The sequence below is a fragment of the Sceloporus occidentalis genome, unplaced genomic scaffold (genome assembly GCF_023333645.1).
Source record: "Sceloporus occidentalis isolate IW3139 unplaced genomic scaffold, rSceOcc1.0.p SCAF_2, whole genome shotgun sequence".
Lineage (NCBI taxonomy): Eukaryota > Metazoa > Chordata > Lepidosauria > Squamata > Phrynosomatidae > Sceloporus > Sceloporus occidentalis.
The window spans coordinates 121,775,681-121,792,624 of NW_028316982.1; the positions used below are offsets into that span (position 1 = coordinate 121,775,681).

The 16,944-nt window shown below is 40.2% G+C and overlaps 1 protein-coding gene across 3 annotated transcripts in view; it reads right to left on the reverse strand.

Moving 5' to 3' along the window:
• The window catches only part of ADK (adenosine kinase), a 225,869-nt gene that overhangs the window by 204,936 nt on the left and 3,989 nt on the right, over positions 1-16,944 (reverse strand). For 2 of the 3 annotated variants that reach the window (XM_089510759.1, XM_089510757.1), the window contains exon 2: positions 942-1,016. In XM_089510759.1, the coding sequence (XP_089366885.1) occupies positions 942-1,016 (75 nt within the window). Of the gene's footprint in view, positions 1-941; positions 1,017-10,022; positions 10,174-16,944 lie in introns of those variants that run through there. The other variant, XM_089510758.1, reaches the window with a different exon arrangement.

The following is a 16,944-nucleotide window of genomic DNA, read 5'->3' on the forward strand; positions in this document are numbered from 1 at the left end:
CATAAAGAATTTTAAAAATAATTATGTGCATGAAACAAAGTTTGTGTACACTAAACAATCAGAAAGCAAAGGTGTAACTATCGCAGCCACCCATGTGGACGATTCTGGATTTTGGAGTACCAGTATTTTTGACTTTGGAATTCTGGATAAGGGATACTAAACCTGTATGATTTCAAAAAGTGTATTGCAGTTTGAGAAAGATAAGAAATTGCTTCCCTAATCTTTAGTACATACATATTTGAAAATTTCAGAGGAATAGCAACTCAAATAGTCTAGGTTAAGGATGAGTATTAGTTTTTAAATCCCAAAGCAGACAGGTTTTCATGCCACAAATGACAGATTATAAAATCTTAACTCTAAATTGCAAGAGAATGGGCCATGTACACTGTGTTAGTCCAAGGGGCATAATAAAAGGCTTCCCAAAAACATTATTAAAATTGAAATGGTTGACTGAAATCCAAAATTATTTCTCTAGCTTCTTGCGATTGAACAAACAAAAGAAGGAATGTTTTCCACTGGTAGACAAAACAAAAGAAATTAAGGTGGGAATCAAGCAGTCCTTCATTTTTTTTGGACTGCAACTCCCAGAACTCTTTAGCATTGGCTATGCTTGCTAGAACTATTAGAAGCTGCAGTCCATCGTATCTGGACTCCCATGACTCCCAATCCTGCAATAAATCAAACTGAAGCAAAGCTATCTGTTTTGTTTGGCTGTTCCTACTACAAATGAGAGAAGATCATTTAGCGCAGAATAACATGTTGCTCATTCATGACAATCCAGGGTTCCTACAAATCCCTGATTTGTCATGTTGAAACACATCCACGATATTTTTGGCTCACTAGATAGAATGTTTAATAAAACTCCAAGCCTAGCAAATTTAACATACCTTTAAAATAATGCCAAAACTCTAAATTAAAGATGGGAAAGGTTCAATACTCACTTGTCAAGGAAGTCCTTGTCCACCACTGCACAGATATCAAGGAGGGGATTTCCCATTCCAAAAAGCACATTTTCACTGCAAAATAAAAATTGTCTGTTATTTCATCCTAAGGATTGCAGCCCACTGATACAACAAGCAATACCCAATGATGAGATTACAGAACTACCCCTCTCCCATGAGCACTACTAGAGCCATATTTGCAGAAGAGCCAAAGTAAAGGAACCAAGGCCTCCAACAGATGGCTTAAAAGGGCTGCTGTCAGGCCAATCCAGGGGTGCCACCAGGGGAGGCACATAATGCACGCATGCCCCCAGATTGCTCAGAAGCCATGCAGAGGATGTGGAAGGGCTGTCGAACGCAACCCAAAACCAGTTGTGAAAGGTGCGGTTTCTTACCGCTCCGTTTAGCAGCCTGTTCAGGACCATAGCATCTGAGCTATTGGGACGGGAGCGGCCTCTGGCCACTCCTTTAGCCCCATCTGCTTCACCCGAGTGTCAAAATCAATACATTTACATGTTATTTCTCTAAATTAAAGAGTTTATGCATTCTAAAAATACATTTTCCTGGCAAATGGCCGAGAAACTTTTTAAATTTTCAAATACAAATTTTCCAAAAGGTCCACTCAGAAATCCAGAAATCCAGTTGTAATAGGCAGCTCTTTGCAGTCCAGAAAGTCTAGCTAGTTCCCAGGCATTGCATAATTGTCGCTCACTATTTGATGTTCTTGTGGTGCCTGTTTATTAAACCCTTTCCTGTATTGCTATGTACTGTATATGTATTATCCTACTTGTGAGTATGTATTTTCCCTGGAAAATGATTAACCATCCATTATGAAGCCTCCCCCTCCCTCCAGTCCATCTGCCTTGGTCCAGGCCTTGGAGGTAGAGAGGAACTGCTGGACCTCTTACCCTTTCCCTCCACCACTCCCTCCTCCTTCTGTATCATGTCTTTTTAGATTGTAAGCCCGAGGGCAGGGAATCGTCTAACTAAAAGATTGTATGTACAGCGCTGTGTAAATTTACAGCGCTTCATAAATAAAGGTTAATAATAATAATAATAATAATAATAATAGTTTTCTTAAAATGCAAACTGTAATAACCCTCTATCCAATTTGCTTAACAAACCACAGAAAATATAAAATTACCTTACATACAACAACAACAACAACAAGTTTACTGATTAGTCAACTGACCATATCAATGGTAAAATACAAATATCAGAATATCAAAGTACACACAAAGATAAAACTGGATCACTCCTAAAACTCATATAAAATTAGCTAGAGGGTTGAGACACATAAAAGTTGAATAAAAACAAGTTTGATAAAATACAAAAATATAGAATAAAAACAAACTAAAACATGGGGCTGTGGAGGAAATCAAAAAGCTATATGCAAATATATGGCACATACACACTTTCCACATATCTCTCCTGCTCAGAAGGGAAATGCCCTGTCCCTGTTGTAAATGACACTTGATTATCTGCCTCTCAAACTGCCATTTCATTGTGCTTTGTTTCCAAGTAAATATTTTTTACAGATGTTTGAGGAACATTTTTTAAAACTGTTGACTTTTACTGGATGAGAATTGACTTGCAATCATTTGGTGTATATTTTCAAGTGTCAGAAAAGTAATCTTTTTGGAATCGAACTCCCAGAATCCCTCCACTAGAATGGCTGCTCCTGGCTGAGGGATTCTGGGTGTGTAGTCCCAAAAGCTGATCTTGGTTTCTTAACCAGCGGGGCTGGGGCTTGGTGACCTAGTAATATGACTGGGGCAAGCAGTAACTTTCCTTGTGGCCAAATTAAAAGGAGGGGCCACATTTCAAGTTTTACATGCAGAACCAGTTCAATTTCTGGCATGTCCTCTGAGATTTTATGAAGAGGCCGACTGAGAGCTGTTGTCAGTCAGAACAAACAATACTTTAGCAAACTGACTATTGATCTGACTAAAGGTTATAGAGGTATTTCTGTACAACTTACACTGTATACTTAATTTATAAGAGAGACTGAGAATCGAAAAAGGAAACAAATGATGCTATTTTGGTTTGCTGTTGTGTTCCTTCAAGTCATTTTCAACTTATAACAACCTGAAAGCAACCCAACCTTGTTCAAAGAGGATTTGCATTTGACTTCCTATGAGGTTGTCCAAGATCAACCAGGAGTTTCTATGGCCATGCAGGGATCTGAACCCTGTTCTCCTGAGTGCAATGCTCAAACCACCACACCACACTGGCTATTTTTTATTTTGGCATCAGGTAATAATGTCATGAAAAATATTTTGTTACATGATGTGGAGCCCACCTGTCCCTACCCTTCTAGGCCAACACTGTGAACAGTACCAGCAAAACCTCTGACTCCATCTAACACCCTCACACCCCTGGAGCTTTCTAAAGTAGGTCACTTTACCCTCCTATGTAATCTGCTTCTTTTTAGCCAATATGAAGAGTTCGTTCTGAGGAAATACTGGCCTGTTACAGACTGCCAAAATAAAGCTGCTTGGGGTCTCTTTGGAGGTATGCTGTTTAAATGATGCATGCATCCAAAGAATCCGGAAGCTGCACCAAAGCTGCACTCCAGTGCTTAGGAATGGAGTGTGGCTTTGGCGCGACCTCCGGACTCTTAGGACCCATGCATCATTTAAATAGCATACCTCCAAAGAGACCCCAAGCAGCTTTATTTTGGCAGTCTGTAACAGGCCTGTATGTTCCTTCACCTGAAATGGTTATGTCCAGTCAGCCTATAAATGGGGTGGGGTGGAGTTGCAAGAGAGATTTCAGTCAAGAAAGATCGACTTCCTGCCCCGTGGAGTGAATGTGGGGAACCAACCCAATAGGATGTTTCCCCTCCATCGCTGGAAAATTAGTCATTAACATTTCTTGGGAGGAAAGATGTTTCCCTGCTATAACAACTAAAATTATAGACAAAAACCAGAGAGTACTCCCATACACTTTCATATTCTAGTTACATGGTCAGAGGGAATAATTGCTACCAAATCATTTGGAGAAAGTCTTGAACTCAAACTGAGGGTAGGGTGTTAAGATAGCAGACAAAGATTTTTATCATTTCTAACAGCTGTTGAAAAGCATATCAAAGCAAATGATTCTAAATGTAAACCCTTACATGAGCCCCAGTGACTTCAGCAAAAGCTGTTTCCATATTATAAAATTTAGGATTGAGTAATGTAACCTTGTCCAAACTTTGTTAAACAATGTTAACAGGGCAAAGCCAGTATTAATCATTTGCCAGTTTTTGCTGACAAGTTTAGAAATTCAAACCTCAAATTACTTCTAAATGAGGCAAACTTTAAATGATTTCAAAAGTTAAGTTGAAGTATAACAAAACTGTGTTTTCCGCTCAGTTTGGAAATACCAGATCTGAACTCAGTGACAAGAGCACAGTTGAAACTTTTCTATTATAACCACCAAGATTTTGATGATTATATATTGTATACATAACGTGTGTGCCAGAATCCAAGCCAAAAATATCCATTAAACCCCTTCTCAGTTCCCATAATATAGCCATATTTTATTATTACAAAATAAATTATATAAAGAGAGCTTGTGAGTAAACAAGAGGGTCAGGTTGATTTATTGAACCTACATTCAATAAATGTTCATCCACAAAGCTCACTGGATAACACTGGCCACTCTATCCTAGCCAACCTCAATGGAGTTGTTATGTATATTAAATGAGGAAAACACCACAGAAACGCTTCTAAACCTTCTGCATATAAACATATAGACAAATAACTGCTTAAGTCCTGGAAAAGGAAAGCGATTCTAGAGCATATACTCGTGAATACCTGAAGCTACAGTGGTGTTTGAAGAGATGGTCAGCAAAACAGCATTTCAGGCCAGAAAAGATCCATTTTATTGATTACTTACTGTCCCTTCCAGCTTAAGGAAGGTTTGGTTGAAAGACCTACATGAGTCATCATGAGATGAGCAGAGAATGTGCCGCACATATCTAAGAGATACGTAACTCCAAGTTAAGAAGCTTAGAACTGTAACATAACTTTCAGGTAAACAGAATCAAGATTGAACCTAACACCTGATCCCATGCGTGTGTTCTCAAATGTCAGTCTTTTGCCCAGTCTTGCCATCTTCCCACAGGCACCCAATTGGCCAATGTAGGTAGCAGAACAGTAGACAAGATTTTCTAACACTTATCAGCCTTTCTAATGTTATTAACCCTAACTCAACAAGGACCATGCTCAGGTAAGTTGACATAAGATTACCTATTTATTTAATGTCTCCCTATTTTCTAACAAGCCTAATTGAAGATACTGGTGTTGATTTCTTAACTTTCTGTCCCATCTTTCTATTGAGAAATGGCAATCAAGGTGTTTATCTTTAAAACAGTCAGTGGCACAGGCCTAAATACCAGAAAAAGCACCTTCTCCCATATTGGTCTAAGATCAATAAAGGATGCCTTTCTTTAGTAATTTCTATCAATGATAGGGCTGCATTTACAGAGTACTTTATGATGATTAGCCAGCTCAGGAATACCCTCCAAAAGGAGGTACAACACAGCAGACTATGGCCTGTTACAGACCGGCCAAAATAAAACTGCTTCGGGTCTCTTTGGAGGTATGCTGTTTAAACGATGCATGCATCCTAAGACTCCAGAAGCTGCACCAAAGCTGCACTCCAGTGCTTAGGAATGGAGTGTGGCTTTGGCACGACCTCCGGACTCTTAGGACCCAGGCATCATTTAAATAGCATACCTCCAAAGAGACCCCAAGCAGCTTTATTTGGGCAGTCTGTAACAGGCCTATGTTCCTTCTGGTGCCTGGTCAAGGCAAGTTTTATTTGCCCAGGCATGCCACATTAACTCAGTGTTCAGGAATAACTATGCTGCTTAGTTTTATTGTACTGATTTAACAGTTATTGTTTTTAATCATATGCTTCTTCTGTTCATTTAGTTATACACACTACCCTGCAAGTGAGCCAGAAGGTGGTGTGGTGTTTTTTTTAAAGTACATCTTAAAGTGTTTCCATCCCTGAGTTAGTTCTTGCTATAACCATATTTTCTCTATTTTCTCCTTCTTCAGTGGTAGCATTCATGCTTGAGTTGTGAACAGTCTTTGGGGGGGGGGGGGGGGGGGAGAACCGAATACACATTTAGCACTTTAGCTGCCAACCTCTTTAAAAGTAAGGACTGCAGGCATTAAATCAGTCAGAATGAAAGCCGTTCTATTCCTAGAGACATATCACAGTAAGTGTAATCTGGTTGTTGAAATGAATCATGCTTTCAGATGCACTGGTTTATACTTCTCCAGTAGAGGCAAAGAGATATCCGATACACCAGATATGCTGGCGGAGAGAAAAGGAGATAATTAAACTCTGGAGCTGCAACTTTAGACAGCTGTCCAGGAACTATGAAGTGCGTGCGGGCAGTAAGAAATCCCTCACCAACTATTAGTACACTGAAAATAACTACACATCTATAACTGGATATAATTGCTTAACAAATCTATACTAGGCTTTTTCATTCTTTCATTTACATCCACTGAATTACTGAGGTCCTTCATAGGTACTTCATACATTATTCTTCAGTACACACACCCTGCAGAGTTGGATTATGTAAGTTTTTGCAGTCACTGTATTCTTAAAATGAAAGTGTAAGGGGGAAGGGGAAGGATTTTTCATAGAAGATGCCCTTAAAAACACCATGTCCTGTGGACAAAACCAAAACTGCTTATGGCAGCTCTTCCTCTGCTCACGTGTCCTTATTTGACATGCATGCCAATGAAAAACAGAAGTGAAATTCACAAAAGGACTTTGTAAAATGAGGAAACATTTTTGGCAATATCATTACTACCACAATTTTATACTGTAGGTGTTACACATTATGGAGAGAGCCACTGGTTTAAATGAGGGTGGAGACTCCTCCAGATGTTGCTGAACTCCGCTCACAGCAACTTTAGCCAGTACTGCCAGTGAGGAAGGATGCTGACAATTGCAGTTCAACAGTTTTAACTCGCTTCTGCTTTAAATGCTGTTAAAATTAGAAAGAGACTGTTTGGTGTCATGGACCTGTTACAGACTGCCAAAATAAAGCTGCTTGGGGTCTCTTTGGAGGTATGCTGTTTAAATGATGCTTAAACTGGAAGCTGCACCAAAGCTGCACTCCAGTGCTTAGGAATGGAGTATGGCTTTGGCGTGACCTCTGGACTCTTAGGACCCATGCAACATTTAAATAGCATACCTCCAAAGAGTCCTGAAGCAGCTTTATTTTGGCAGTCTGTAACAGGCCATGGTTTGGGCGTAAGGTTCGAATCCCCACTCTGCCAAAAAAAATCCACTCGGTGTCCTTGGTCACACACTCTCAGCCTCAGAGGAAGACAATGACAAAAACTCCTCTAAGCAAATCTTACCAACCCCTTGACAAGTTCACCTTAGGGTTGCCATACGTCAGAAACAAGCTGAAGGAACACAACAACAGAATCAAGGATGGAAAATCGTGGTGAATTAAACCATTAATCATGATAAACAGAACATGTACATGCTATTGCTAGAACCTGTATTCAGGGGCAATGTGAATCTTTGCCTCTTCCAGCATCTAGTTGACCACTGTTAGAAGTAGAAAGCTAAATGGACCTTTCGTGCTTGTCATTTGACTTGAATGGAAATGTTGAAGTTCTTTGCGAAGCAGTCAAAATCATATTTTTATTGTGTTTAAGCAGTATTTCCAAACTGTCTTCTGAAGAACTCTGGCATCCAATGGAAAAATAGTAGGGCTTTCCTTGCTCAGAAGAACGGAAGTGGTGTAGGTCCCAAACACACTGTCAAAATAACCCACTTTGAGACCACTTTAATGGCCCTGGCTCAGTGCTAAAGAATGCTGGGAGTTGGAGTTTGTTGTGGCCCCAGAGCTCTCCCTGACAGAGAAGGCTCAATGCCTCACAAAACGGCCCAGCAATGACCCTGGGCGGTTAAAGTGGTCTCAAGGTGGATTATTTTCACAGTGTGGACTGGACTGTAGTCAGTATTTCTGCTCTTTCCTGGAACTCGCAGCTTCAAAAACCCTTCCAGGGGGCAGTCTCCATCCTCAGAGACAGAGCCGGAGTCATCAGACCTAAAAGGCAAATGGCAGCTACTTCCCAGAACCTGCAAGAGTCCCTGTAAAACCATTTCCAAGCCTATGGTTTTGCATCAAGTGTCTGTATCTTGGCTGGAAGACACAAAGAAGAAAGGGTAGGGCAGGGCCTCCTTCATACTCCTGCTGATGCAAGAGCTTCTTTAGAAACCAGTTTGGAAGAAGTCTTAAGCTTGAATGTGCTCATGTCCTGAAAGGCCAGCCCTTTTAAACCAACAGTGCTTTTCCCCAGGAAGCTTTAAAAATACCAACCAGAGTGAATCCAACCAATACTGAAGCGCATCATCCGCCCTGTTATCCAGCAATGCCAAACAAACCCTGACTTTACCCCAGTAATGCAAGACCTCTTATTCTTGGATGGATATCTATTACGAAGGAAGCCCAATGAACTTAAGAGAAGCCCATTTTTAAGAAAACATATTAACTGAACTGCAGGACCCTCAATAGGAAAAGGGTATAAACTCCCTACTCATTTACACACACACAAAAAAGGGGGGACCCAAATCAAGGTATTTTGCACTGATCCCATTATCCCAGGGTTTGTGGGGGATGCCATCGAAGCCAAACCACGGATGATGCACTTGCTCCAGCGCCTCAGTTTTTATGCTACCTCTGTTTTTTAAGTTATAAGATTAATTAATCAACCTTAATCGGTATTTCAAATTGTGTTGTTTTATTTTGATATGTCTTTTAGGATTGGGAGGGAGGTGGGAGGTAAGGGATTGTGCTGGATTTAAGTGTACAATGTATTTCACTGTTGTTGTTTTAGCTTCTCTTTGTAACCCGCCTTGATCCCCAGGGAGAGGCGGGGTATAAATAATAATATATTATAATATTATAATTATAAAATAATAATAATAATAATAATAATAATAATAATTTATATCCCGCAGGGAGAGGTGGAATAATAATAATATAATTATTATATTTATATCCTGCAAGCAGAGGTGGAATATAAATAATAATAACATAATGATAATATAATAATAATAATTATTATTTTATTTATATCCTCCAGGCAGAGGTGGAATATAAATAATAACATAATGATATTATTATTATTATTATTATTATTATTATTATTATTATTTATATCCTCCAGGCAGAGGTGGAATATAAATAATAACATAATGATAATATAATTATTATTATTATTATTATTATTATTATTTATATCCTCCAGGCAGAGGTGGAATATACATAATAATAATAATAATAATAATTATTATTATTATTATTTTATTTATATCCCACAGGCAGAGGTGGAATATACATAATAATAATAATGATAATATAATAATAATTATTATTATTATTTATATCCTCCAGGCAGAGGTGGAATATACATAATAATAATAATAATAATAATAATATTTATTATTATTATTTTATTTATATCCCACAGGCAGAGGTGGAATATACATAATAATAATAATGATAATATAATAATAATAATTATTATTATTTATATCCCACAGGCAGAGGTGGAATATACATAATAATAATAATGATAATTTTATATCTCACTGGGAGAGGTAGGATATAAATTATTATTATTATTATTATTATTATTATTCCACCTCTGCCTGTGGGATATAAATAATAAAAAATAATAAATATTTATAAAGCATTTTCCAAACATATGGCTTTTGCATCAACACAAGTGTCTGCATCTTGACTAGAAGACACAAAGACTATAATTACAATTCTCTCTCTCTCTATATATATATATATATATAATTCCATATTGTGTGTGTGTGTGTGTGTGTGTGTGTGTGTGTGTGTGTGTGTGTATATATATATATATATATATATAATAAGCCTGAAAGGGTGGAAAGAGGAGGATTGGGGCACATGGAGGGGAGCTACCATGAGCCAGCCAGCCCCATAGCCATCCCAGGGCTCCCTCCCAGGCATAGCCCTGCTGCCCTCCATCCCTGCCCAGAAGGTAAGGCACCCAGCAGGTGAGGAGGGACTACCTCAGGGTGGGCATGGCTCCGGATGAAGCGAGGGGAGCAACTCTTCCTCGTCGTCGCTGGTGGTGGCTGCAGCCTCTCTGCTCTGCTCTGCTCCGCTCTCCCTCGCCTCCAAGCAGTCTCTGCGAAGGAAGGCTCCGCGTTCTCTCTCTCTCTCTCTGCCTGAGGTGCTGCTGCTGCTGCTGAGGAGGCGAGTACTACGCGGGCCTCCCCGCCAGCCCCGCCCCCTCCCCTCCGCCATTGGCTGACGCTGCGAGACTCCGGGAAAGCCGGCGCGCGCCTCAGAGGAGGGACCTCCTCACGCTCCCGCCGCCATCTTTGTTCAGGGAAAGCGCTGCAGTTCCGCCATCTTTGATGAGGGCACGTGCTTGCCTTAGTATTCCCCACACATAACATTCCTCTCCCTCGCTTATTTTTTTTTACGCTCACCGTGGATGCATCCACACTGAGGAAATAACCCGGTGTGATACCGCTTTTAGCTCTTTCTGTGGCTCTTTGCTATGGAATTCTGGGAGTTGGGAGTTTGTTGTGGGGCCCAGAGCGAGCTCTGGGACTCACAACAAACTCCAACTCCCAGAATTCCATAGCAAAGAGCCACAGAAAGAGTTAAAGCGCTGCCAAACATGAAAGTCACACTCAAGTTGAAAGTCACACTCTCTCAAGTTGAAAGTCACACTCTCTCAGCCTCAGGATGGCAACAACAAACCCTCCTCCGAAGTGCTAATGAAACACTGTAATAGTTTTTCCTCAGGGTTGCCATAAGTCAGAAACTATTGGAAGGCAACACAACAACAACAACCTTGTATGCTACCATCAGCGTCTTATCATTATTTATATACCGCCTTTCCAAAGGATCGAGGCGCTTTACAGAGAAGATGCCAGATGCCACAGATGCCGGCGAAACGTCAGGAAGAAACTTCCAGAACAGGGTCACGCGGCCGGAAAAACCCACAAAACACTATAATTTACATAAATACATAAAATATATAAGCAGTGTATAGCATATACAACTAGAAGTCCATCCCTCGTCCCCTTAACTAAAATGCAATCATCGAATTACAGTTCAATTCAATTAAATCTTTAAAATAGATAAGCTTAAAGTAAACAAGTTAAAATTTTAAAAGAGGCGGGGGGGCGTAGGAGGGACATTTGTGCGAAGAGAAGCAAGCTAAATCTACAAACTGCTAACTATATAGCCATAGGTCCTTAGAGATGAGTTCCTGCATGGCAAGGGGTTGGGCTACATGGCCCTTGCGGTCCCTTCCAACTCTATGATTCTGTGTCCTATGAGAGCACAAGGAATTCCTTCAGTCTTTGCAAGATTTCCATAGTCCCTGATAACTGGCCATTCTGGCTGTGGCTTACAACAGCTATAGCCCAAAATACCTGCAAGTCACCAGGTTGCCTACCTCATGCCAGGAGGATGTCACCGAAATGTACATCTAAAAGTCATTATGGCCGAGCTTCACAATAACAACTGGGCTGTCCCAGTGGACACAGAAATAATACATGCTTTGTCCACTTGGTTTTTTGCCTATGGTCCGATACAGACAGGCCAAAATAAATCTGCTTTGGGTCACTTTGGAGATATGCTGTTTAAACAACACAGGCATCTTAGGACTGGAACATGGTTTTGGCATGGCTTCCAGCCTCTTAGGACGCATGCATCATTTAAACAGCATATCTCCAAAGTGACCAAAACAGCTTTATTTTGGCCTGTCTTTACAGGCTCTTTATGTCTCTTTCGCTCTCTATCCGAGCCTCAGCGTCCAACAAAAGCTATAGCTACTGCAAATATTCATGTATAAGTCTAGAAATTTAGATCAAAAAATTGACCAAAAAAAACCCTGAGCCGACTTATCAATGTAAGTATTGTATCTGAACTCTTTTTAAAAGACGGAACTGGTGAAAAGCAAGAGTATAATATGTGAAGCAATGGCCCCTTCTACTCTCTCACCAATCCAGTCTTAAGAGTAAGCACATTGTATTGCTTTGCTTCATCCTTTTAGATCCTTTGCTATATGCCCCTTTTACCCTCAACTAATCCACGGTTCATAGCAAAATCCATAATTTTGGCCCCAAAACTTGCCCTCGACTTATACATGAGGTCGACTTATAGTCAAGGATATACGGTAATCACAGGATCGGGTTTATCCTTGAAATGGTAGGACCGACGGCTACAACCTATGAGAGCACTTATTAGAGAATAATTACTGTTTTCATCTTGTCTAGTCTTAATGGGAAGCTAATAGCTAACCTCTTTAAGGCTGCAACTCTGTTTACTCTTACTTGAAAATTAAGTACCAATTTGATTCCACGAGTAAAGGTACATGGCCCTTATCTTAGGCATGTTTACTTGGCACAAATAAATTAGTGCGTCTCTTTTTAATGAACAAACATGCAGGGGGTCCGAGTGAAAATGTAGTGATTTATTTCATCCCTGTTTGATTATTGTGTACTCGTGTTAAGTACTTCCGTGTCGCTAGATCAAACATCCCCATCATTACGAAGAGTTGTCTCGAGAATCTAGAATAAATTAAGTCCCCGTCTGAAATATCGTGGGCACCATCAGCCTCACTTTGACAGAATTATTTTATCATCTCTTTTATTTAGGATGGCAAGTAAAAAAAAGAAAAGAAAGGTCTCCTGTACACAAGGCTAATGAAGACCTTTCAGTAGGGATAGTTTACTATAATGAAATTCTCTCTTACAACTAATAACAATCTTATACCTCAATATAATCATATAACTAATAAAGCCGCACATGCTTTTGGCCAATTCACCTACATTATCAGCTTCCTTGTCTCTTCTGTGTTTCCTTGGAGCCAGTAGTTATCCATCAGATACACTAACTATTGATTTAGGGTTTTGGCACCAGAAACGCCAATACTGTTTATGCAAACAGAGAGAAAGTCAAGCCTGCACAGATCTGCACAAGTTTGTGTAATACATTTACAGGGCATTCTTGACCCAAAGATTGCAAAATTTCCAATTGCCTCATCAAACATTAATAAAGCCTGATCATGAAAATGGTGACTGAACAAATGTCTTATCAAATCCAATGGGGTTTATTTCTGAAATTAAACCTAAAGTACAATAAATCCTTCTGAACTCAACAAACCACACACATTTGCAAAGGCTACATACAAACAGTGCTTCAGAAAGACATGGCTCCTGCACCTTTGACATTTATTGTTGTTGTTTTGTGCATTCAAGTCGTGGTTTTTTAATACACAAATGGCAGCTGATGCAGCTTTCATGACAAACTGCACTGGTTGAAATTCTCTCTTCTGCGTATAACTTTTGCACCTGGTCATCTTTTGTGGAATATGGTTGGCTGAGTATCATAAGTTTCTAACCAAGAGTGATTGTGACAACACTGATGAGTTGGAAGAGATGAATTTTACACAGAATAAAGACTAAGAAATCTGAAAGCATGACATTTTCACTAGCACCCATTTGGTTATTTTTCTCATTACTGCCATGAACGTACATCTTTCATTCAGCTACCAAGCCCCCTTAGTAAACAACTGGAATTTGTATAAAATGTATATGTGCCAATAGTTCTTTTCCTCGATCATTACACTATGCATACACACCAGCCCATTATAATAGGACTGGAATTCACATAACTGTTTTTCAGGATATCCAAAAATGCAGGTTATATCCCTAAATCTTTGCAGGCCGAGACCAGAACAACGTCCTGTTCCCCTTCACTTGCTTCTCCCACCTTTTGATCCTCATGGTAGAAGGTATTCCGGTACAGAACCCAGAACAATGGATGCAAGCTACAGGAAAAGAGATTCCACCTCAACATTAGGAAGAACTTCCTGACAGTAAGGGCTGCTCGACAGTGGAACACACTCCCTCGGAGTGTAGTGGAGTCTCCTTCCTTGGAGGTCTTTAAGCAGAGGCTAGATGGCCATCTATTGGGGATGCTTTGATTGGATTTCCTGCATGGCAGGGGGTTGGACTGGATGGCCCATGCGGTCTCTTCCAACTCTATGATTCCATGATTCCATGATTATTAAGCAACAGTTTTAAAGACAATGATCACCTAAATCAAGGGGAAGAATACTGTAGCCCTTCAGATGACACTGGACTGCAGTTTTAAGCAGCCTTAGCCAACCAATGTTAAGGAACGCTGGGAGCGCCAGTCCACCATCTGGAGGGCTCTATATTGCACCCCTGACCTAAATACACAAAGGAAACTGTCATTCTGACGCGGATCTTTGATTGTTATCATGGTACAAATTATATATTTATTCTAGTTAGACTAGTTTTGCAACAAGTAGCCTGTAAATTTTTGGTAATGCTACGCAACCCCTGGACCTCCTTTTATGCTGGAAAGAGAAAGCAGGGCACAATATCAAAGCTCTTTCCGTTTCTATGACACTGGCTTTCCCCATGAATCCTAGCTCCAAATTTTGGAAGTCTCTAAGGCCTGTTACAGACTGCCAAAATAAAGCTGCTTGGGGTCTCTTTGGAGGTATGCTATTTAAATGGTGCATGGGTCCTAAGTGTCCGGAGGTCGCGCCAAAGCCACACTCCATTCCTAAGCACTGGAGTGCAGCTTTGGTGCAGCTTCCAGATTCTTAGGATGCATGCATCATTTAAACAGCATACCTCCAAAGAGACCCCAAGCAGCTTTATTTTGGCAGTCTGTAACAGGCCTAAGATTAGTTATAAAATGTCAGGTTGTACAGATCAGAAACTAATTATACTGTCTCTAGTTCGTAATTTAAAATCACTCAAGGCATCTTATAAAACAAATTTTAAATCGACAATAAAAACCGGTAAGAGACACCAGAATAAACCAAAAGCAACTAAAACCGGACCCAACCAGTTCCGCTTTGTTTGTCTTTACTAACATTTGTAACACAATTTAAAAATTGCCATCTTCACAGTGTTGAACATGTTGTGTACGTTAAGTGATAACAATGCCATTTAAATCCATTTCAACTGCAGGTAGTTATTCAACGAACTGCGGAGAAGTCAAAGAGGGTAAATACAAAAATCCAGGTTGTAAACATTGAGATAAGACCTATCTAAATGAAAATTTCTTAAGCAGGTAGAAAGAAGAGAGAGCTGAGTATTTGTGTCACAACGAAGAAACCCCACATCCATGTGTCCTTATCAACCACAACCTATAGAGTTCTTTCCAATTCATACAGAAGCAAACTGTCCAGTTCTGGGCTTCTTGCTTTTTGAACTTTTAACTAGTAACACATTAACTTTGTAGTGTTTAATTGAAAAATAGCACTGTGTTTTTTTATAGTGCTTGATGAATGCATGTCAGGCCAGGACACTAGAACATTTAAAGCTTAGTAGCCATTGATCTATCGATTGTATTCAGTGGTGTAATTACATTAGCACAAAGTTCCTCTCACTACAGAAATCCATTTGCACACATACCCAAATGCCAAGGTCTAGTACTTTGACACCACTTACACAAGCCATTTCATAACAGTCATTACGGCTCAGTCACTTGGGGACTGCTCGCTCGAGCTGTTCCACTAACCACTAAGTAACTTGTACCAGAACAATACTCCTGTAGCTTTTCCTGGTTTTGGATACACACTAAATAAAATATAACATAACAAAAACAGGGTAGCATGGATTAGGGAATAACAGGATTACAAATTACCAATCAATAATTATAGGCATAAACACTTTGTGGGAAGCAATGCAAGAATGGGTAGTCATTAGAAAAAGCTGCTAAGCTTCACACTGTCAATGGAATGAGGCAAAATGTTCCACAGTTGGCAGCATAATCCTGTGCATCAAAGGACTGCAGCCAAGGATGTTAATTCTGAGAAGCATGTTCAAGACTGCATTGTTGCTTCTCAGAGCCAATGCACTCTTTGCGCACCCACCAACCCTGCAAATAAAGTGTGAATAACAAAACTTAGCATAATAAAGCTCGCTTGTCAGGTAACTCTCAGAGCATGTGCATCCCTGAGTCAAAGTGTATAGGGTGAGGGTGGCAATTCTGGGTCTCTGCAGATATTGTGAACTGAAACTCCCAGCATTCTTCATCATTGCTGGCTAGGACTGATGGGCTTTGAACCGCTAAACAACATCTGAAGGGCTGCATACTTCCCGTGCCAGTGAGGGGCGCTTACATGCCCCTTCAGCTTTGTTTAGGCTTGTCTGCCTCCACGAAGCCTTCCCTGCTAGCAAGGAACAAATGGCGCTTGAGGCATGTGTCATACTTCAGCATGCAAGAAAATGCTACAATAACACTGGCCTGTTACAGACTGCCAAAATAAAGCTGCTTGGGGTCTCTTTGGAGGTATGCTGTTTAAATGATGCATGCATCCTAAGAATCCGGAAGCTGCACCAAAGCTGCACTCCAGTGTTTGGGAATGGAGTGTGGCTTTGGCACGACCTCCGGACACTTAGGACCCATGCACCATTTAAATAGCATACCTCCAAAGAAACCCGAAGCAGCTTTATTTTGGCAGTCTGTAACAGGCCACTGTTACACAACCAGCATGTAACAGGTCTAAGTGTTGGACTATGACTCTGGAGATGAGGATTTGATTCCCCACTAAGCTATGGAAACCCACTGGGCGACCTTGGGCAAGTCACACACTCTCAGCCTCAGCAAACCTCATGTTGGTGTTGCCATAAGATGGAAATTACTTGAAGGCACACAACAGTGACGACAACCCCAACTTGCAATAATTCGCAACTCTGTGCAACTTATCTTTGCTATTTTGTAAGCATTTTTGAGGCAGCAAATCAAGTCACTGTATCTAACGTCTAGCAACAGAATTAACAAGAGCATTTATTTGGTTAATCTTCTAAAAAGGTATCACATTTCAAGACAAGCATCACCCTGCAGAAACATGAGAGTATTTAAACTTTAATTCTATTCAAAATGCAGCAAACCTTTTCTCACAACTGTAAGGTTGTTCAA